Below are 19,925 nucleotides of genomic sequence, written 5' to 3' on the forward strand. Positions count from 1 at the left end.
CTGACTAGGAGTTGCACACCAACCCACAAGCAGGCTCAAGAGGACCAGATCCACCTGCTGCAAACAAACAAATTCATCCCCAAGCCCTGGGGGGGGGGGGGCTTGAGTAGTTTGCCACTGAGCTCCCAAGGCAGCACTTACGAGGCTTCTCTCAAGCCCTCTCCATCTCGCCCACATTGACCTCTTTTCTCTCCACAGTAACCGAGATCATCGGCAGGGACCTAAGCGACTTCCCCAAGCCCTCCTGCGAAGGCAGGCGGAGCTGAGATGCCGCTGGATTGCGGGGCGCTCTGATCTTCTAAGAGAAACCTGGAGCTTTGACCCAGAGAAAGTTGGCAACACCAAAGATCACCCTGAGTGGCCAGTTTTCAGGGACTCTCTGCGTCCATGAGTTTTGCCTCTGACATTTTCCTGCCTATCCTTTTTATTCATTCCTTCCGCCACTCCTTTTCTTTTCCTGCCAATGCTTCCATAAAGGGCAAAGTCAGCCTCAGAATGGCCAAGGCAGTGGCTCTCCATTCTCAGACGTCCCGGCAGAAGAAGCCTCAAAAGAAGCTCACCAGCAGAGCTAACACTGTGGTGGCCACCTGTTTTTGTTCATAGTATCTGGTGCTCAGAGATATGTATCATTCTGGACCGAGAAGTGGGCTTGCACATCTGGCTGTCATGGCCCAGAGCGACCTTATATTGTGACTCCTTAAAATGTATTATATTGGCCAGTGTGTTGCAATGAATTCCATGGTCCAGCCTGGCCATCTAGGTGAGGCCTTCCATTTGCCAGATTGCCCTGTCCCTTCTGCTCATCCGTCCAGTCTTCTGCGCATTTTCTCCACCTGCTCTCGGCCGTGTCCGTCCATCCAAACCACCAACCGTCTACCCTTGGCATTGACAAGGGCTCCAAGTTTCTCCTTGATGGTGATGTCTAAATGACTTCCAGAATGGCTTGTGCCATAGGTTCCTGGAGACAGGGCTGGCCGAGACATTTTGGCACCTGAGCTGAACCACAAAATGCCAGGGAGGAAAGGACTAGTGAAGATCTACATCAGGGAGGGTGGATAATGATCTGTCCTGGGAACAAGGATGGAAGGAGACCATCAGCACCTCCTATTCAACAAGAGGAACTGAGGAAGCGATAGATCCGGCCTACAAGGAGTAGCAGGCGATGCATTCCTTGGAGGCCAGATCTGCTGCCCTTGTGTACCCTGAGGTGGTTGCATCCCCTTGCCTCATGGGTGGGCCGGCCCTGCCTGCAGAACCTTATCAGAAGGTTCCTTGGCTAGAGGAATAGGAGCGCAAGGAAAGTTGCTCTCGAAAGGCAGAATGCCCCTGATTCCTGATCTTGCCTTGCAGTGGCAGGGAAGCGTCGTGTAAATTCTCCTGCATTTGTTCAGTTGCTTCAGGGCATTGTCAAGGAGTGTTAAGCCTGGAATGTGTCATTATATCAGGGCTGGGGAATCTCCTCCAGATGTGGCTGGACTCCAGCTCCCATCAACCCTGACCGTTGGCCGTGTTGGCCAAGACAGACAGCAGCTGAGTCCTGACAACATCTGGAGGGCCCCAAGTTCCCTATCCATGCCAGTACATTTCCCAGGCTCTGTTGTTTGCTTGTAGGTATTCCTTGTCGAATGCTCTGGGGGGACTCTTTGGTAGGCCATTCTGTGGGTATGAGAAGTCCATGGCTCTCCAGATGTTCTCCCACCAGCCCCAACCAACATGACCTGTGGTCCAGGATGATGGATGTTGGAGTTGAACAGCAACATATGGAGACCCCTGATGTACCACCCTCTCCACCCCCTCCACCCGTCATCTCCTGTGGTGCAGTGATCCTTCTGAAGAACAGCCGTGACGAATTTTTTCCTCAATGGTTGCCAGTTTCCTTGTTCTGGAATTATTTTATAATTGTGCCCTTGCTGAAGAAGCTGCTGATGTGTGTGGAAGGGGAAAGGAACCGTACCACTGTTGTCCTCCCACCTTTAATATATATGCTTCCAAGTTGGTCCGCGGGGAGGGAAATCATTTCCAGTCGGGAGAAAAAGCCATAAGATGTGTCACTGGTGCTAACAGTAGTCCCTAGTCCTCATGAACACTCTCCCTTACAAGGGTTATTGTAATAGGTGAAGAGGCACATAATGTTTTCAGAGCAATGGGCTGCTTTGGAAATGGCCTTCCTACCTTCACTCAAAAGAGATGTGTATTCCTCTCCAGAGTTGACCAGGTGAGTGGGAAGCGGAGGGAAGTATTCTGTGAGCTTGCAGCAGGAACTGGCTGTGCACAGTGCTGATTGGCTAGTGCTTGTGACGCAGCCAGGATCCCCCCTGCATCCTCAGAGCAGTTTTGCACATTAACTTTTTTTAAAAACAAAACCAAGAAGGTGTTGAATTAATAAAGGTCAATCCAGTACCTTTTTATAATAAAGTAGGTAAGCTGTCTGAAGTGGCAGCATAGGAGACGGATAAGCCTGATATAATTCATCCAGAATTTTGATTGTCCGGTATGCACATTTGTGAAGCTAGGCTTGCTCTGCAGCTGAGAGTCCTGTGAGCTCTTTCTGCACCCTTACAATCACAGTGATTTTTAAAAAAATCAAAGTTCTAGGCCCTAAGCCTACGAGGACTATTCTAGAAAATGTGAGGATGCTGGCTGCCTTGCACAATCGCAACCGTCACCGTGACTCCATTCTCCACATTTAGCAGAAATGGGATGTTTATGCAAAATGAGTCAAGGTATTCAAAATTATTTCTTTAACAACATTTATTCAGGTTTCAGAATCCCAGCTTTTCTGAGCCAAGTGGAGAATACGCAGTTAGGCAGTTTGAGAGAGGGTGCCGCCACCGAACTACAAACGGGGGATTGGCAACTCAGAGTTGATAGCAGCTGTTTTTAAAAGCATTCATCTCCCCCCAAAAATAACCGGGCATCTGTGTGAGGCTGGTAGAGAGCAGAAAGCTCAAAGAAGGAAATGAAGTGTACCACAGTAACTTAATAGGGTGTTTTGAAATTTGGAGAGACAGTAGTTACGCCTAATGTTGATTCCCACCTTCCTTAAATCCTGCTCCTTGAGATTGTGATCAGAGACTCAGGGATCGGAAATGGTAAGGGTTAATTAACAGCCCCCCAGCGTTTTCCTTGTTGCGGAGGAGTGGCTGGCATTTTATATTTTTGATATGTACTTTGGGGGAGTGGTGGGAATGTTATTTTGTAATTAAACGCATAAAAAAGGCCTAAAGGAAATAACGCTTGTTGTGCAATGCTGTCTTGTGTGTGTTTTTGCCCCGGAGGTATCTGAAAGAAAGGGAAGTTCTAGCAAGCAGAGAAGCAGCTGGAGGAAATGCCAAACTGAAGTTTATTGTCTGGTGGTGGTTATCTTCCCTCTCTCTTGTTTGTGATGTCCATGTGCAAGAGCTTTGCAGCTACACTGGGGGTGGGGGGTGGGCTGGGGCATGGAGGGGGACACACCAAGGGTTTGCAGAACTGCAGAAGTCTATGGAGGGAGGGAAAACAGAAGTGGGAGGTTGTGCGTGTGTGTGAGAGAGAGAGATGGATGGGAGAGGGGAATGAATAGAATCTGATGGAGAAAAGCATGGATGGTGGGCTGGCACAGTGACCAGGAACTATCCACGCTGCACCATTTTGTTGCAGGTTGCACTTTATTCAGGATTCATCCTTTTCAACTGAGCTATATGTCTAGCTAGATTTCTAGCAGTTGTCTATCACCATCCTCCCTTCCCTTAGGGCTGCCATGCGTCCGGACATTACCTGGATTTCAAAGGCGGAATTGATGTCCAGTGGGAATTTACCCACTATCTTTAGCAAGTCCATTGAAAAATCTGGGGGGGGGGGGGTTGGCATTTTTTAAAAAAACAACATTGGGGTTTGTCTAAAAAAAAAAAAAAAAAAAAGCTCAACTGTCCTGCTTTTTACTTTTTGAAATATGGCAACCCTACTTCCCTTATTCTCATTTTCATATTGTACCCATTCACTCAGCGCTGTGGGCTACATCAAGGAATGTCTAGAAACATTCCCAACTGCTAAGTGGGAATGAATATGGAATTGGCTGCATGTAGAGCTGGTGCCCCACCTCGTCCCCCACATAAGCGTTCCGTACATCGAATTGTAGAGTCGGAAGGGACCACAGGGGTCATCTAGTCCAACCCCCTGCAATCCAGGAATCTTTTTCCCAGACGTGGGGCTCAAACCCATAACCCTGAGATTAAGAGTCTCTTGCGCTAGCAACTGCATTTGTCATGCATTCCACACCTACTCAGGTGTGGATCTAAACATGCTCCCAGAGCACCCGCCCAACTCCTGGTTGCCTATGTGCCAACCCTACATGCAACTCGGTTGATTCATGCCGCCAGGATGGTTGGTATAGGGAAAGGAGGCAGGGAGTTCTTGCGTAGGAATGCCTGTGGCTCTTCTAGAGTCACAGAGTCATGGAATGATGCTGATTGTGGTGGCAGCCACGATCTCTGTGGCCTAGTTTGGGATGTTTAATTTTTGTGCATGTGCATTTGCTGCCCTGGGCTTCTTTGCAGGGGAAAGGATTGGATACGACTAGTGATAATCAGAACTGGAAATTGTCAGAACTCATCCAGCACCTCTCAGTTGGGCGCCATTGCCATTCTAAAAGAACGAGGGAGGTGTTTGTGGTGAGTTCCGGCATCTGTTTTTCTAGCAAAATAGCACTGATGATGATAATGGAATCTCAATCAATTCATCGGGCTTGGAAAGGTGCTCTGGTCTGCAACGCGGCTGAAGGATGACTAGCTGAGATGATGGGGGTGGGATTCAGGAGATGGACAGGGAGGTCCTCTTCTACAATGTCTATTTCAGGGGTCAGCAAACTTTTTCAGCAGGGGGCTGGTCCACTGTCCCTCAGACCTTGTGGGGGGCCGGACTATATTTTTTGGGGGGGAAATGAATGAATTCCTATGCCCCACAAATAACCCAGAGATGCATTTTAAATAAAAGCACACATTCTACTCATGTAAAAACACACTGATTCCCGGACCGTCCGCGGGCCGGATTTAGAAAGCAATTGGGCCAGATCCAGCCCCCGGGCCTTAGTTTGCCTACCCATGGTCTATGGGCTGAAGGTGCACAGCACACCTGATGTAGTGTAGTGTTTCACTTGTAACAGACTAGGGAGGCCTGGATTTAAATCATCACAAAGTCCACTGGGTAGCTCCTGGGCCAATTCGTACCTCTTTGCCCAAGGCAGAACAGCAAATGACATAGCTTTATCTGTGCTCACAAGACACACATCAAAGTTCTTAGCTGGTCAGATTTTTGGCACCTGTGGCGCACCATGCGTGCCTCTCTTAATATGCATCATCAACAACTTAGATAACTAGCCATTGGCTGCTCTTTCACAGCATCCAAAACCAGCTGCCTGCAATGGGCACCCCTGCCCAATGTTAGGGCCAGCCCTGTGAGCAGACTTGTGGTGATGCTAAAAGTATACTGCCCTGAGCTCTATAGAGGGGCAGATGAGAAAGGACATCAATGGACAGCCCAGTAGCCTGGGAAAGAGTTTATCCCCATACATGTTTTGATATCAGCGGATTCATACCTTTGAAAACAAGATGCAAACCAAAACACAGCCACGTTTTGAAATTTCACTTGTCCAAATTGGGCAGTGTCCTTTTTGAGATAGGTACTGTGCACAAAGTTGTATACATTAATGCAAAGTGAATGTTAGTGAAAATACCACGCAAAAATACATCAGGGAAACACGCTTTGAAAAAAAAGAAGAAAAAAAGAAGAAGTATATATTAGGGGAATTGCATAGGAAAATGTGTGTTTTAGGAGAAATTAGCCCTAAAATGCACGTGATTTTTCCTGATTTTTTTTTTTAAATAATAAAAATGCAAACTGACGTGGAAATGTGGAGAGCCTGAAAAATGAGAAACTCAGAGGAACCATCACACTGACATATTCACCCATCCCTAGCAATGAGACATGTATTTTCTATGTATGTTCTACGGTTTTGAATTCATGCAGCACAATCGTCTTCTGTTGATATGCCGGTGAAGGCTGCGCTGTCTACGAGGAGCGAGGGGGAAGAATTGCTCAGCTGCGCTGCCCAGGCTCTGGCTGAGAAAAGAAAGCGCTCTCTGCACAGGCTCAAAGCCACGCTCTCCTTTCCTACCACCGTCCGGGTGCTGAGCTCCAGCTCTGATTTCAAAGCCTGATCTATTCTGTGCGAATCTTTTTGAGTCGGAAGGTACCCAAGGGGTCAACTAGGGTCCGACCTCTTGCAACGCAGGAATCCTCTCCGTTCTCTCTAAAAAGAGACGAGCAGCACTGGAACCTGGCTTTTAAATACTGGGGTGGAGAGCGGCTGTCCACTGAACGCGCCCTTCCCATTTATTCGCTGCTTGGCGTCATTAGCCGGAGATGGCAGGACTTGAACCTGGGACCTGCTGCGCGCTGAAGCTCGAGGTTGTCCGTCCTGAGAGTATCTCCCACAGCGGGGAGGGGAAGCGGAAAAGGGGGAGAGAACAGCAAAGAGGTTGTGAAACAGAAAGTAAAGGGGAAGCTCCTGGCAGCGCTGAATCTGCTCCTCGCCCGGAAGGGAAGTGGGATTAAGCTTGCAATGTCTGCCGAGGGTGAGGCCTGAAATTGAGAGGTTTCCCTGCCGCAAGGAACGCTTCCAAAAAAAAGAGAGAGAGAAAGAGGTAACGGAGGGAAGGGGTTTGAGTTGAGTGGGCTCAGTCTACCTGCAAAAGGAGAGGCAAAAGCGAGGGAGAGAGTTTGGATCCTCAGGCTCCTTTCTGCCTCTCCACCCTGCACCCCCGCCAGCCAATAATGATCGCTGCGACTTGGTCCAGGATTTCCAGTAAACGTGGCTGTCTAATTCTCAGTCCTAGGCAGGTAAGGTTTCCAAAGCCACCGAACACGCCTGTGCCTATATATAGCAGGAAATAAGGCACCCACGGGCTTCTGCCGCGTGTTCCCTTACTCTCAGACAGCCCTAGGCCCTTTGCACTTGGTCACCGCTCCCGGTAAGACCCAGATAACAAGCATTGGATGCTGCCCTGTCCTGAGTCCCCCTTCTGCTCAGGTGCTCATTGTGTGATTGGCACCTTTCTATCCCATGTGGGACGCGGGTGGCGCTGTGGGTTAAACCACAGAGCCTAGGACTTGCCGATCAGAAGGTCGGTGGTTCAAATCCCCGTGACGGGGTGAGCTCCTGTTGCTCGGTCCCTGCTCCTGCCAACCTAGCAGTTCGAAAGCACGTCAAAGTGCAAGTAGTTAAATAGGTACCGCTCTGGCGGGAAGGTAAACGGCGTTTCCGTGCGCTGCTCTGGTTCGCCAGAAGCGGCTTAGTCATGCTGGCCACATGACCCGGAAGCTGGACGCCGGCTCCCTCGGCCAATAAAGCGAGATGAGCGCTGCAACCCCAGGGTCGGCCACGACTGGACCTAATGGTCAGGGGTCCCTTTACCTTTACCTATCCCATTTCTATCCCAGGAGTTCCAGGTGGTGTGCCTTGTTTTCCTCTTCCCCATCCTCACAACAACCCTGTGAGGTGGGTTGAGGTGTGAGTGAGTGGCCCTAGGGCAACCAGTGATCTTCATGGCTGATGGGGGGGGGCGGGATTTGAACCCAGGTCTCTCAGGCCCGACCACTGGCTCTGTTGTGTAAATGCAGCAGAAATCCTGGAGGATGTGCCAAAAGAGCTGAGCCCTCTCCAAGGATCTCAAACTGCGAAAAATTCAACAAGGCACCCCCAAAAGTCAAAGTGGGGAAAGGGCAGGAAACCTTTTGAAGCTCTGATTAGAGCAGGGCTGGCCAACGCAGGGTCCTAGAGTCCTCCCTTCTGAGTTTGGGAAGGAGGTGGGAGGCAGTGTTTGAAATTAGCCAGGAGCCAGGTGCATTTCACACCCACTTGAGACCAAGTGAGGGATGCCTGGGTGCTAGGATGGTGCCTGACACCTTCATCGTGCCTGGGGATCCTTGAATCTTGACTGTTTTCATGCACTAATCCTGTAGGAATAGAGCAATGTATACGTGGACTGTCCCTGGATCGAGTGACTTTAAGTTCTCAAAGCTCTTAACCTCCCTCAAGGTGTTACTGTCTGAACTAGCCAGACGTTTAACTGACAATCAATCTTACCCCCAAATGGCAACTAGACATTCCTTTTTGGCAACTGCAACCTTGGTTTAAGGATCCATTTGGCATACAGCTTATACAGTGGTACCTCAGGTTAAGTACTTAATTCGTTCCGGAGGTCCGTTCTTAACCTGGAACTGTTCTTACCCTGAAGCACCACTTTAACTAATGGGGCCTCCTGCTGCTGCCGCTCGCCGGAGCCCAATTTCTGTTCTCATCCTGAAGCAAAGTTCTTAACCCGAGGTACTATTTCTGAGTTAGCGGAGTCTGTAACCTGAAGCGTATGTAACCCGAGGTACCACTGTATATCCGAGTTTCTTACACTGGTGGGAGGGCTCTAGGACCCTGCTAGAGCCTCACACTTCCCAGTGCCTCTGGGAAGGTAGCGCTATGACTTGGGGTGTGTGTCAAATTTTGGCCTTGGTCCCCCCATCACCAGCCTGTGCAGCCTGTGGGTTCCATGTCAAAGTACTCTTGCGACTCACTTGGTATGAAAAGTTGGACTGCCTTGGATTAGGCTGTGGGATGAGGACCTTGGAGATCAGGTTTCAAATCTCCGCTCAGTCATGAAGCTCGCTGGGTGTCCTTGGGCCAGTCGCTGCTCCTCAGCCTAAACTACCTCACAGGGTGTATGTGGGGATTGAATTGTGCATGCCATCTTGGGCTCCTTGGAGAAGAAGGGTGGGGTCATATGCAATAAATAAAATTTAAAATAAAAATAACCCCACACCATTGGATCGTGGATGGGTAGGGATTCAAACTCACACTTGCCATCTTGTCTGCTCCTCTTTGTCTGCCTCTGCCTTCCCACTTGCTCTCATGAGGGCTTGGGCTAGACCAGGGGTCAGCAAACTTTTTCAGCAGGCAGCCAGTCCACTCTCCCTCAGACCTTGTGGGAGGACAGACTATATTTGGGGGGGGGGGGGAGGAACGAATTTCTATGCCCCACAAATAACCCAGAGATGCATTTTACATAAAAGGGCACATTCTACTCATGTAAAAACATGCTGATTCCCGGACGTCCGCATGCCGGATTTAGAAGGCAATTGGGCCGGATCCGGCCCCCGGGTCTTAGTTTGCCTACCCATGGGCTAGACGGATATGTAAGCACCTGGATGTTTTTAGCCCAGAGCTGGAAAGAAGACAAAGTCCCTACCAGAGAAGATTGCGTGGCAAGTCCCCTCCCCCATGTGAAATAAAGACACTGGACACATTATTTAAGGTTAATGGGCATAAAAAGGCCACAACTTTATTGATTACAGAATTGAAAGGTATTGGCCTTAGGCATTGGCTCCTATCGACTCCCCGGCATGGGGACCGGGAAGGGTTATCCACAAGCCGTGGGAGTCCTGTTGAAGTACGCCAACTAGGATCCCACGGGTGTCACCGCTCGGGGGCGTGCCGGAGGCCCTTACCTCCCTAGGTTTCGGACAAGGCAACGCCCCCCCGGAGTCCTCTACCGGACTACCCTTTTCATTGGGGGAAGGTGATGGCGCTTCCTTCCCCCCTTCATTTGCATAACAATTAACCCCTGCCAATGCCTAACCGCCAATACCGCGGAAGTTGTGACGTTTGCTACGAGGTAGGAGAAAAAACCAAAAGGCTAGAAGTGTGCCAAGTTGGAAAAATTCCTACCAGGCCCCTTGCGGCGACCAACCGGAGTCCATAGCAAGGTTATAGCTAGCTAAGCCTAAAGGGTGGGTGGGATGGGAAAACCGCTCAGCTGGAAAGGGGAAAGAGGGCGGTCCCCGGGCGTGCCTGGCCATAAATAGGCTAGGCCATGCCTCCCCAGCCCGCCGATTGGCGGGCCGGGTCGAAGGCACGCCCGGGGATTCCCTGTTCTCGCGGGGGCAAAAGGCTAGCCCCCGCGTGTGTGGGAGGGGGTAGCCCGCAACCCCCTCTCCTCCCTAGCTCGGAAATGGCTATGGCAAACCAAGCTAATGGACTATGCCATGATGGCAAAGCTGACTGGAAAACCCAGAAACCAAGAGAATAAAAGAATGGGGAAAATTTATAAGTTACTTAGGAGACCACTGTAAGCAGATGGAGACAAAAAGCAGGATTTTGATTCACTTGTAGTGTAAAAATCACTGTGGACAATATGGTTTGATATAAAAACTGGAGTACGGATGAATATGCAGTTGTGGATGTTTAAAATGAGACCCCATGGAGGGGATGGGGAGGGAAGTCTTGAGATTCAGAGAATCTCTTTATACAGCTATGTTTTTACTAGTTTGTGTTTATTTGTACTTTGTATTTGTAAAACCAGTAAAAATGATTTCATTAGAAAAAAGACATGTAAGGTGCCTCTTTTTCTTCCCCCTTCGCTCACCTTTAAGGCGGGCCTTATAGCATGAGTCAACGCTGAGTGAGCTTCACCGCTGGCAGATGACCCTTCGGGAAAGATGGCTGCTCCAAACAAGTTCTATGAGGAGATCACCGACCAGCACCTGAGGGACTGGCAGTGTATTGGCCGGGGAGCCTTTGGGACCATCTACCGAGCTCGACATGAAGACTGGAGGATCGATGTTGCCGTGAAGATTCTCAACAGGTACTGGGAGCAGGTGGAGGTTGAGTGGGTGAGGAGTGAGCGAGTTAGCAAAAGGAGGTACTGTTCCTCTCCCCTCGTATGGTGGAACCTCGGTTGTTGAATGTAATCCGTTCCAGAAGACTGTTCGACTTCCAAAACATCCAACAACCGAGGCGCGATGGGTGGTCAGCAAAGTCCATTGAAAAAATGGAGAAATGCACCTCGGAAGCCGTTCAACTTCTGAGACGAATTCAAAAACGGAAGCATTCACTTCCAGGTTGTCGCCGTTCGAAAGCTGAAATGTTAGACTTCTGAAGCGTTTGACAACTGAGGTTCCACTGTACATGAATTCTACTACGGTAGATAGAATAAAAGCTTTTACGAATGCAAGTCCTAAATGCTACGGATGAGGAATGTCGGCACTAGGGGGCAAAATGTGCCCCCCAGCCCTCTCTATGAGGCCCTTGGGATTCTCCCCAGACCACATCCTGTGTGCAAATCCTATTCTAGAAAGATTAAGTTTACATTTGTTTCCCAGGCCACTTTTGCCTCTGTTTCCCTCTCCTTCTTTAAAGCAGATATTTCTGAAGGCCGTGCAATAAATAATGGTCTGAAATGATGATGGTGATCCATTAGAGAATTCTGATTTGTGACAATGCAATGTACATTCCTTTTTCCTTATTTAAAACCCCCCTCTCTCACACACACTACTGTTAGACCTTTTGGGGGGGGGGTGGATGGACATATTGGTACTATTCAGGTACCTGTGTTTATTTCTCCACTAGGGTTTGGTTGGGGTGGGGTGAAAAAAGATTTTAAATCCAGAAAACGGCGTGGGGGAGAGGTATAATTTCCCCCTTCCTCAGATACCGCTGCCCTGATCAAAATCTCCCCACCCCCAATGAAGTGTTTTTTAAAAAAATAAACAAGGTGGTCTTGCTCATCAAGAGCAGAATAGGTGGGGAGAGGAAAGAGTTGAAGGTTCTCCCAACCTCGCTTTCTCACCTGAGTCCATTTAACAGTTCAGCAATCACTGGAGAAATGCTTAATCGAAAGAACACACAACAACAGAGACAGATACACCCACCCACCATCTGGCAGGGATCGCAAGGTCGGTTCAACTAAGGAGAGCCTGCAGGATCAGGCCAAAGGCCCATCTAGTCCAGCATCCTGTACTCACAGTGGCCAAGCAGGTGTCTGCTGGAAACCAGCACACAGGATTCGAGCACAAAAGCTCTCTCCTCTCCTGTGGTTTCCAACAACTGGTATTCAGAAGCATGGCTGCCCACAACTGTGGAGCCAGATCATAGCCATTGTGGCTAGTGGGCCCATCAACAGCTCCCTCTCCCATGAATTTGTCCATTCCTCTTTTAAAGCCATCTAAGTTGGTTTTCAATTGCAGCCTCCTGTGGGAGCGAGTGCCATAGTTTAGCTTCCTTTTAGCTCCATGCTCAACTTAATTCTAAAGAAACTCTAAACTGCCTTGAGGCAGAGACTGAAAAATTGAGTCCCCTTTTTTTCAGGGGAAGAAGCCTTTCCAGAGATTGTAGGATTGGTTTCATCACAGCACACTGAACAGTCCACAAACAGCCACCCCTCTTGTGACTTCAGTCTGGACAGGCTCAGGGGCTGTGAGATTTATGAGGTCGGTAATCCCAGTTTGAAGCCATTCTCAGAGTAGGTTCAGTCTCCAGACCCTTTCTCCTCTTGCTATTCTACCTTCACTTTTGACTCTTTTACTCCCCCCCCCGCCATTTCCTGCAGCAATACATTGTTCACCCGGGAGGAACTCCTGAAAGAAGCCCGGGCCATGGAAGAGGCGCGGTTTACCTATGTCCTGCGTCTCTTTGGCCTCTTTGTGGGCAGAGTGGAAGCGGACACAAAGCTGGCGGGCTTCGGCGGTGCTGCTGGTTCGAATCTGGGCCTCGTGATGGAGTTCATGGAGAACGGCACCCTGTCCGCCTTGAGGTACCGGGTCCCTTTTGTGCCTTGGGCCCTGCGAATCCGCATCCTCCACCAGGTAGCCCTGGGGATGAATTTCCTCCACAGCCTCAAACCCCCGCTGTTACACCTGGACCTCAAGCCAAGCAACGTTCTACTGAATGAGGAGCTCCACGTCCGGGTGAGTTGCATCATTCCCGTTCCGTAAGTGGAGTGGGCAGTTCAGTGCCTGTGTGCACACTTCTGGGTAGGCTGATATTCTCTGCAACCTCTGAGTGAGTTTCAAACTTTCAGTGAAGCTTACGGAGTGGTACAAAAACAAGGTAGAAGACCTGCATGGAATATAAGGACTAAGAACATGTTTTGTTGCAGCTGAGCCATCCAGTTGTGCTGCTGTAGATGCACCATGATCTGCTTTGGAAAGTGGAAACTGCAACTCATTTCTTGTGCCGGATCGATCCCAGAGGAAGACAGACAGGGCGGTTTGCTCTCAGAGAACGTGAAGCTTATAATTGCTACAAACGTTAGCAAAGTGATCCAGACTGGGGATTAGACGTTTACGAGGACCATCAGTTGACTTCCTGTAGGGTGGGGAACTTGTGAACTTCCAGATGTTGTTGCGGTTGTTGGGCTCCAATTCCTGCCAGCCCCAGTCAGCAAGACCCAACAACTGGGGAACATGGGAGTTGTAGTCAAATGACGTCTTTGGTGGAAGAGGCATGGGTTCCCTGTCCTTGTCTTAAGGGGACAACTGTTTGACATAGAGCAGTGGTTTCCAAAATCCAATCTGCAGAACTCCAAGGTCCCTCAGAGGGTTAGCAAGAGCGCTTCAAATATTTTATTTTATTTTATTTTAATTACATTTATATCCCATGTTTATATCCCACTTTCCCCAAATGTCATCCTTGTAACAACCATGGCTGGCTGAGTGGGGATTGAAACTTTGGTCTCCTAGGTCCTAGTCCAAACCTCTAACCACTATACCACACTTAGCTCCCTAAGGTCACTAAAGAGACAAGTAACAGCAGCTTGCTTTAATATATTCAGGTGGGAGCCCTTGCCATTATAAGAGAACAAGGGAGGTGCTCATGGTGTGTTCTTTTTTAAATAGAAAAATAGCACTACAGATATAGAAAATAGAAAAATATTGCATTACAGTATATTGCACTATATGCTGCACGGGTGGCGCTGTGGGTAAAACCTCAGCGCCTAGGACTTGCTGATCACATGGTCAGCGGTTCGAATCCCCATGGCGGGGTGCGCTCCCGTCGTTCGGTCCCAGCGCCTGCCAACCTAGCAGTTCAAAAGCACCGGACTTCCGGAGGCGGTGCCATCGGCAATGGCGGATTCCCTCTAGTCTTGAGGGAGTAGCTCCGCGGAAATCGGGTCTTGCCGCTACGGCGAAGCGGGGACCCCTTCGAAACCCACAGGCGGGTGAAGCCTGTGATCATGGGACTTGGCGGGCACCCTTAGCGCCCCCCCCCCAATCTGCGAGGGAACCCTGTAAAGAGTTCCGGAGCGAAGCGGGGAGTCTGGCGCGGTGCTGAGAGTCAACTGCTTCTTCCGTGGAGTGAAGCCGCGCAGCTGTTGCCGGAGAGCGCTGACCTTTTTCCTGTGACAATTCGGCTAATAAACAACTACCCGTGAGTAGGTTAAGTTTGAAGATTGGGAAATTTAAGGAAAAAAGGACTAATTTGGCACTGAAGCGGGAAGGCGCAAACAGGAAGTCCGCCTTCCATTTTCTGTAAATAGATCAAAGCGAAGACTGTCTAAGCTAAGACCCTGAAAATCGTGTTGAAAAAGACTCAAATCTTAACATCAATTAAAAGAGAACTCCCTCCCTGAGGTGCGGGGGAGGGGAGGGAGAAGGGGAAGTATCTTTTGCCCGCAAAAAAAAGAAGAGAGAAAGGGAACAAAGACCATCACTTAATGCCTGGAAATGGACTGTCAAGGGACAATGGATGCCGTATTGTGAATCGCACTGTTAAAGGATAATGCAACTACTTGACAGCTAACTCTGTAAGAGAGATACTTTGGCTCTGAAGGGTCTCTCCGGACCTGAAACTGTTGCTTTTTTTTTTTTTTTTTGGTTAAAGGGGGGATTTCTGAAAGTTGGAAAAGCTACTTTATTGTTACAAGTCTGTACTGCTACTGTGTCCCCCTAGAGGAACTTTGAAATTGCTACAATTGGCCAGGGAATTTTCCACTCTAAACTGACCAAGGGGAATTTTCCACTACAAAACAAGTAACCGTGGGATTGACCTTGATCCTTAGATAAAGTGTTATGGCAGACTCGACTCAGGAAAAAACAACAAGATCGGGTAAAATTAGACTGCAGCAGCGTAGACCGTCAGCATCTGCCTCCCTGCCCCACCAGGGGAAGATCCAGCTCAGGTGGCGCCTAAAGGAATGGCATCTGAAGGGGGTCTAGCTTCAGCACTAGATAAAATTTTTGAATCTTTGGAAAAATTAAGCAAACAAGTTGCTGAGGCGACAACTAAAATTGATCAAAACACGTCAAGCATCAATAACTTGGGGCAGAAAGTGAACTCAAATACAGAATCTATTGAGAAACTGCTGCAGGAATCTACTTTGAATTGAAAAACAGCTGAAGAAGCCAAGGAAAAAGCATTGGCTGTAGAGGAAAAGATACCACCGATTTGTAGGCAGCTTGAGGACCACAAGTCATTGCTGTCTATGAGTGAATTAAAAGAAAAACAGATAAATCTAAGGATCAGGGCTGTACCTGAACTTGAGAAAGACAGTTTGATTGATTTTCTTACGCAGGAATTCACAGACTTTTGGAATTTAGACTCAGATAAGTTAGATTTTAAGATAGTAAGTGCTTTTAGACTTGGAAGAGGGGGGAGAAAGAACAGGGTGAGAGACTGTTTGATTACCCTCCGATCAAGAGAGGAGAGAGACAGAATATTAAGTCTGCATTTCCAGAAGACCTTGGAAATAGGTGAATCAAAAGTGGAGATATTTAAGGATATTCCTAAACATCTTTTGGATCTTAGGTCTAACTACGGAGATCTAGTGGCCCTGCTAAGAGGAAACAGAACCATCTTTAGGTGGGAATTCCCCCAAGGCCTATCTTTTACCTTTAAAGGGGAAAAGTTTAAAATAAGATCAGTGGAAGATAAAGAAAAATTTCTGAAAGAACACGGAGAAGACCTGCAAAAAGAAGCTGAAGAAGAGCTAAGAGCCTTAAAACCAGGAATACAAGACATAGTACCACTACCTTTGGGACTGGACAAGTTGGAGAAGGCGATACCACCGACAGAACAAGAACAATTACTTGGCGCAGTTGGAGGAAAAGTAAAATAAATACACCATGTCCCTGCAACTATTAAGTTGGAATATTCATGGATTTAACTCCCCGGAGAAAAGGAAAAAAGTTTTTCATTTATTGAAAAAGGAAAAAATGGACTTGATTTGCTTGCAGGAAACACATGTGCTAAGGCTTCATAGGAAAGTACTGATTAATAAAAGATTGGGCCAGGAGTTTATTTCATCGGACAAGGTTAAAAAGAGAGGAGTAGTAATTTACGCGAAAGAGAGCCTATCACCGAAATTTATTTTTAAAGATGACCAAGGAAGATGTGTGGCAATTGAAATCCAAACACAAGGAGAAAAATTCTTGATAGTAGGAGTATATGCACCAAATGAGGGGAAATCTGAATTTTTTAAGAAGTTGCATGAGACATTGTTAGACTATATGGATTACAACATTATTATGATGGGAGATATGAATGGAGTGGTATCTACAAATATGGACAAGTCGCAGAGACAGGTAGTTACCAAAGATGGCAGACTACCAAAAACCTTTTTTGAAATGACTGACAATATGGACTTGATTGACATATGGAGAATAAAGAATCCCTTGGGCAGAGAGGGGACCTTCTTCTCTGAAGCCAAAATGACATGGACAAGAATTGACCAAATCTGGATAACTAGAGGACTGGCACCTAAAACTCGAAAAGTGGAAATTTGCGCTAAAACTTGCTCCGACCATAATGCTGTGAAAATGGAGATGAAATTAACATCTGCCGGTTCCTTCAGATGGAGGATGAATGACACCTTGTTTAGAGATCAAGAAGTTACCAAGAAGGCCCAAAAAACCTTGAGAGACTATTTTGAGATAAATATGAACACTACCATCGAAAAAAGAGTAATCTGGGACGCAAGCAAAGCAGTTATGAGGGGGTTTCTAATTCAACAGAATGCAATAAAGAAGAGAACTCAAAATGAGAAAAAAGACAAAATTTTGGAAAAAATAAAAGAGGGTGAGAAGAAACTGAGAGCGAAACCAAAGTCACAAGAGATTCTGAGAGAAATAAAGTTACACCAAGTTCAATATATGAAGATGATGAATCAGGAAATAGAATGGAAAATTAAACAAATGAGACAAAGGACATTTGAATCGGCCAATAAATGTGGAAAACTGTTAGCTTGGCAAATGAAAAAAAGACAAAAACTTAACACCATTACCAACTTGGAAGTGGAAGGAAAGAACATCCAGAATCCAGTGGAAATTAGAAAATGCTTCCAGAGGTACTTTAAACAGCTATATACACAAGGGCCACAGAAAGAGTGTGATTTAGACCAATTTTTAAAAACAAATGGACTTCAAAAAATCTCTCAAGAAAATAAGTTAATGTTGAACTACAAAATAACAGAACAGGAGGTGGAAGGTGCCATCCAGAACATGCAGTTGGGCAAATCTCCAGGGCCAGATGGCTTAACCTCAAATATTATAGGTCCTTGAAGGATTGGATAATTCAACCACTAAAGGAGGTTTGCAATGAAATTCTGGAGGGGGGGAAAGCGCCAGAGTCGTGGAAGGAAGCTTATATTACTCTAATACCGAAAAATGAGTCTGAAAAGACACAACTTAAGAACTACCGCCCCATATCCCTGCTTAATGTGGATTATAAAATTTTTGCAGATATTTTGGCTAAAAGGTTAAAAAAAGTATTAGTGGAGGAGATACATAAAGACCAAGCTGGCTTTCTCCCGGGTAGACACTTGTCTGACAATACGAGGAATATAATCAACATTTTGGAGATGTTGCAAGTGAATATTAATACTAAAGCTGTTTTAATTTTTGTAGATGTGGAGAAAGCCTTTGATAATATTTCTTGGAGTTTCATGAAGAAAAATCTTCAGGGGATGGGGGTTGGTCAAGGGTTTGAAAATGGTATAAGTGCAATTTACTCAGAACAAAAGGCTAAACTAATAGTTAACAATGTGGTGACAGAGGAATTTAAGATAGAGAAAGGGACACGACAAGGCTGCCCAATTTCCCCATTGCTTTTTATTTCGGTCCTGGAGGTTCTGCTAAATATGATCAGAAGGGACTATCTGATTAAAGGTATACAGGTCGGAGCCAAACAGTACAAATTGAAAGCTTTTGCAGATGATTTAGTATTGACGTTACAGGAGCCAGAATCTAGTACTAAAAGAGTATTAGAATTGATTCAGGAATTTGGTCATGTGGCAGGATTCAAGTTGAACAAGTTAAAAACTAAGGTGCTTGAGAAAAATTTAACACCGATTGAGAAAGAGAGGTTTCAGAAGGAGACAGGTTTAACATTGGTTAAGAAAGTAAAATACCTGGGGGTTAATATGACTGCTAAGAACTTAAACCTATTTAAAGACAATTATGAGAAATGTTGGTCAGAAGTGAAAAAGGATCTAGAGATATGGTCAAACTTGAAGCTTTCCTTGTTAGGTCGAATTGCTGTTATAAAGATGAATGTATTGCCAAGAATGTTTTTTTTGTTTCAATCATTGCAAATCTTGGACAAAATGGACTGTTTCAAGAAGTGGCAGAGAGATATTTCTAGATTTGTCTGGCAGGGCAAGAAGCCCAGAATAAAATTTAAAATATTAACTGATGCAAAGGACAGAGGTGGATTTGCCCTGCCAGACCTCAAACTTTATTATGAATCAGCAGCATTCTGCTGGTTGAAAGAATGGCTGCTTCTTGAGAACACAGACATTTTGGATTTAGAAGGTTTCAATAACGTTTTTGGGTGGCATGCATATTTGTGGTATGACAAGGTTAAAGCACATAAAGCATTTAAAAACCATATTGTTAGGAAAGCATTGTTAAATGTCTGGATAAGATATAAGGACTTATTTGAAAACAAAACCCCAAGGTGGTTGTCACCGATGGAAGCAAAGGCTCAGAAAAAGCTCAATATGGAGGCCAAATGGCCGAAATATCGGGAAATTTTGGAACAAGAAGGAGACAAATTGAAATTGCAAAGTTTTGAGAAATTAAAAGACAAAGTGCGAGACTGGCTTCATTATTATCAGATAATGGAGGCATATAATTCGGACAAGAAAATTGGCTTCCAGGTGGAAAAATCAAAACTAGAAACAGAACTGTTAGAACCCAAAACTAAGATTTTATCAAAGATGTATAACTTGCTGTTGAAATGGAATACTCAGGATGAAACGGTGAAATCTGCTATGATTAAATGGGCACAAGATGTTGGACATAATATTATGTTTGCTGACTGGGAACAGTTGTGGACCACAGGTATGAAATTTACGGCATGTAATGCCCTAAGAGAGAATATTATGAAAATGATATACAGGTGGTACATGACCCCAGTCAAGCTTGCAAAAATCTATCATTTGCCCGATAATAAATGTTGGAAATGTAAAGAAACTGAAGGTACATTCTTTCAGTTTTGGTGGACGTGCCCAAGGATTAAGGCTTTCCGGGAGATGATCTATAATGAATTGAAAAAGGTATTTAAATATACCTTCTTGAAGAAACCAGAGGCCTTTCTCCTGGGCATAGTCGGCCAATTGGTGCCAAAGAAGGATAGAACTTTCTTTATGTATGCCACAACAGCAGCAAGAATACTTATTGCAAAGTATTGGAAGACACAAGATCTACCCACCTTGGAAGAATGGCAGATGAAGGTGATGGACTATATGGAACTGGCAGAAATGACTGGCAGAATCCGAGACCAGGGAGAAGAGTCGGTGGAAGAAGATTGGAAAAAGTTCAAAGATTATTTACAGAAATATTGTAAAATTAATGAATGTTAGAATGATGTTGGATAGAAACTAAGTGGTTTTTAGCTGTAATGTTATAAGGGAATATGAAAAAATGGACTATTATTAGGCAAAAATCTAATGTTACAATACTTTAAGATTGAAGACTAGGATAAACAAAGAGGGGAGGGATTTGCTGAACTAACAAACTGAATTGGAATACAGAAAAGGGAGGCACGAGGAGGTCCGGGAAATAAGCAAATGAAAGATAAGTGATTGAAAGACTGAATTGTTTTTAACTATTTTTATTTTGTA

The 19,925-nt window shown here is 46.3% G+C and overlaps 2 protein-coding genes across 3 annotated transcripts in view; both read left to right on the plus strand.

Moving 5' to 3' along the window:
• Positions 1-2,783, plus strand: part of NFATC4 (nuclear factor of activated T cells 4) — a 28,327-nt gene extending 25,544 nt beyond the window's left edge. Inside the window, exon 10 of the mRNA XM_080977724.1 lies at positions 199-2,783. Coding sequence (XP_080833850.1) covers positions 199-266 — 68 coding nt within the window. The 3' untranslated portion in view covers positions 267-2,783. The remainder of the gene's footprint in view (positions 1-198) is intronic.
• A 3,622-nt stretch (positions 2,784-6,405) lies between these two features.
• The window catches only part of RIPK3 (receptor interacting serine/threonine kinase 3), a 32,805-nt gene continuing 19,285 nt past the window's right edge, over positions 6,406-19,925 (plus strand). Inside the window, exons 1-3 of one of the 2 annotated variants that reach the window (XM_080977728.1) lie at positions 6,406-6,680; positions 10,459-10,670; positions 12,414-12,771. In XM_080977728.1, the coding sequence (XP_080833854.1) occupies positions 10,525-10,670; positions 12,414-12,771 (504 nt within the window). In that variant the 5' untranslated portion in view covers positions 6,406-6,680; positions 10,459-10,524. Of the gene's footprint in view, positions 6,681-6,736; positions 6,877-10,458; positions 10,671-12,413; positions 12,772-19,925 lie in introns of those variants that run through there. The other variant, XM_080977729.1, reaches the window with a different exon arrangement.

This window comes from Podarcis pityusensis (genome assembly GCF_964106645.2).
Source record: "Podarcis pityusensis genome assembly, chromosome: 13".
Classification (NCBI taxonomy): domain Eukaryota; kingdom Metazoa; phylum Chordata; class Lepidosauria; order Squamata; family Lacertidae; genus Podarcis; species Podarcis pityusensis.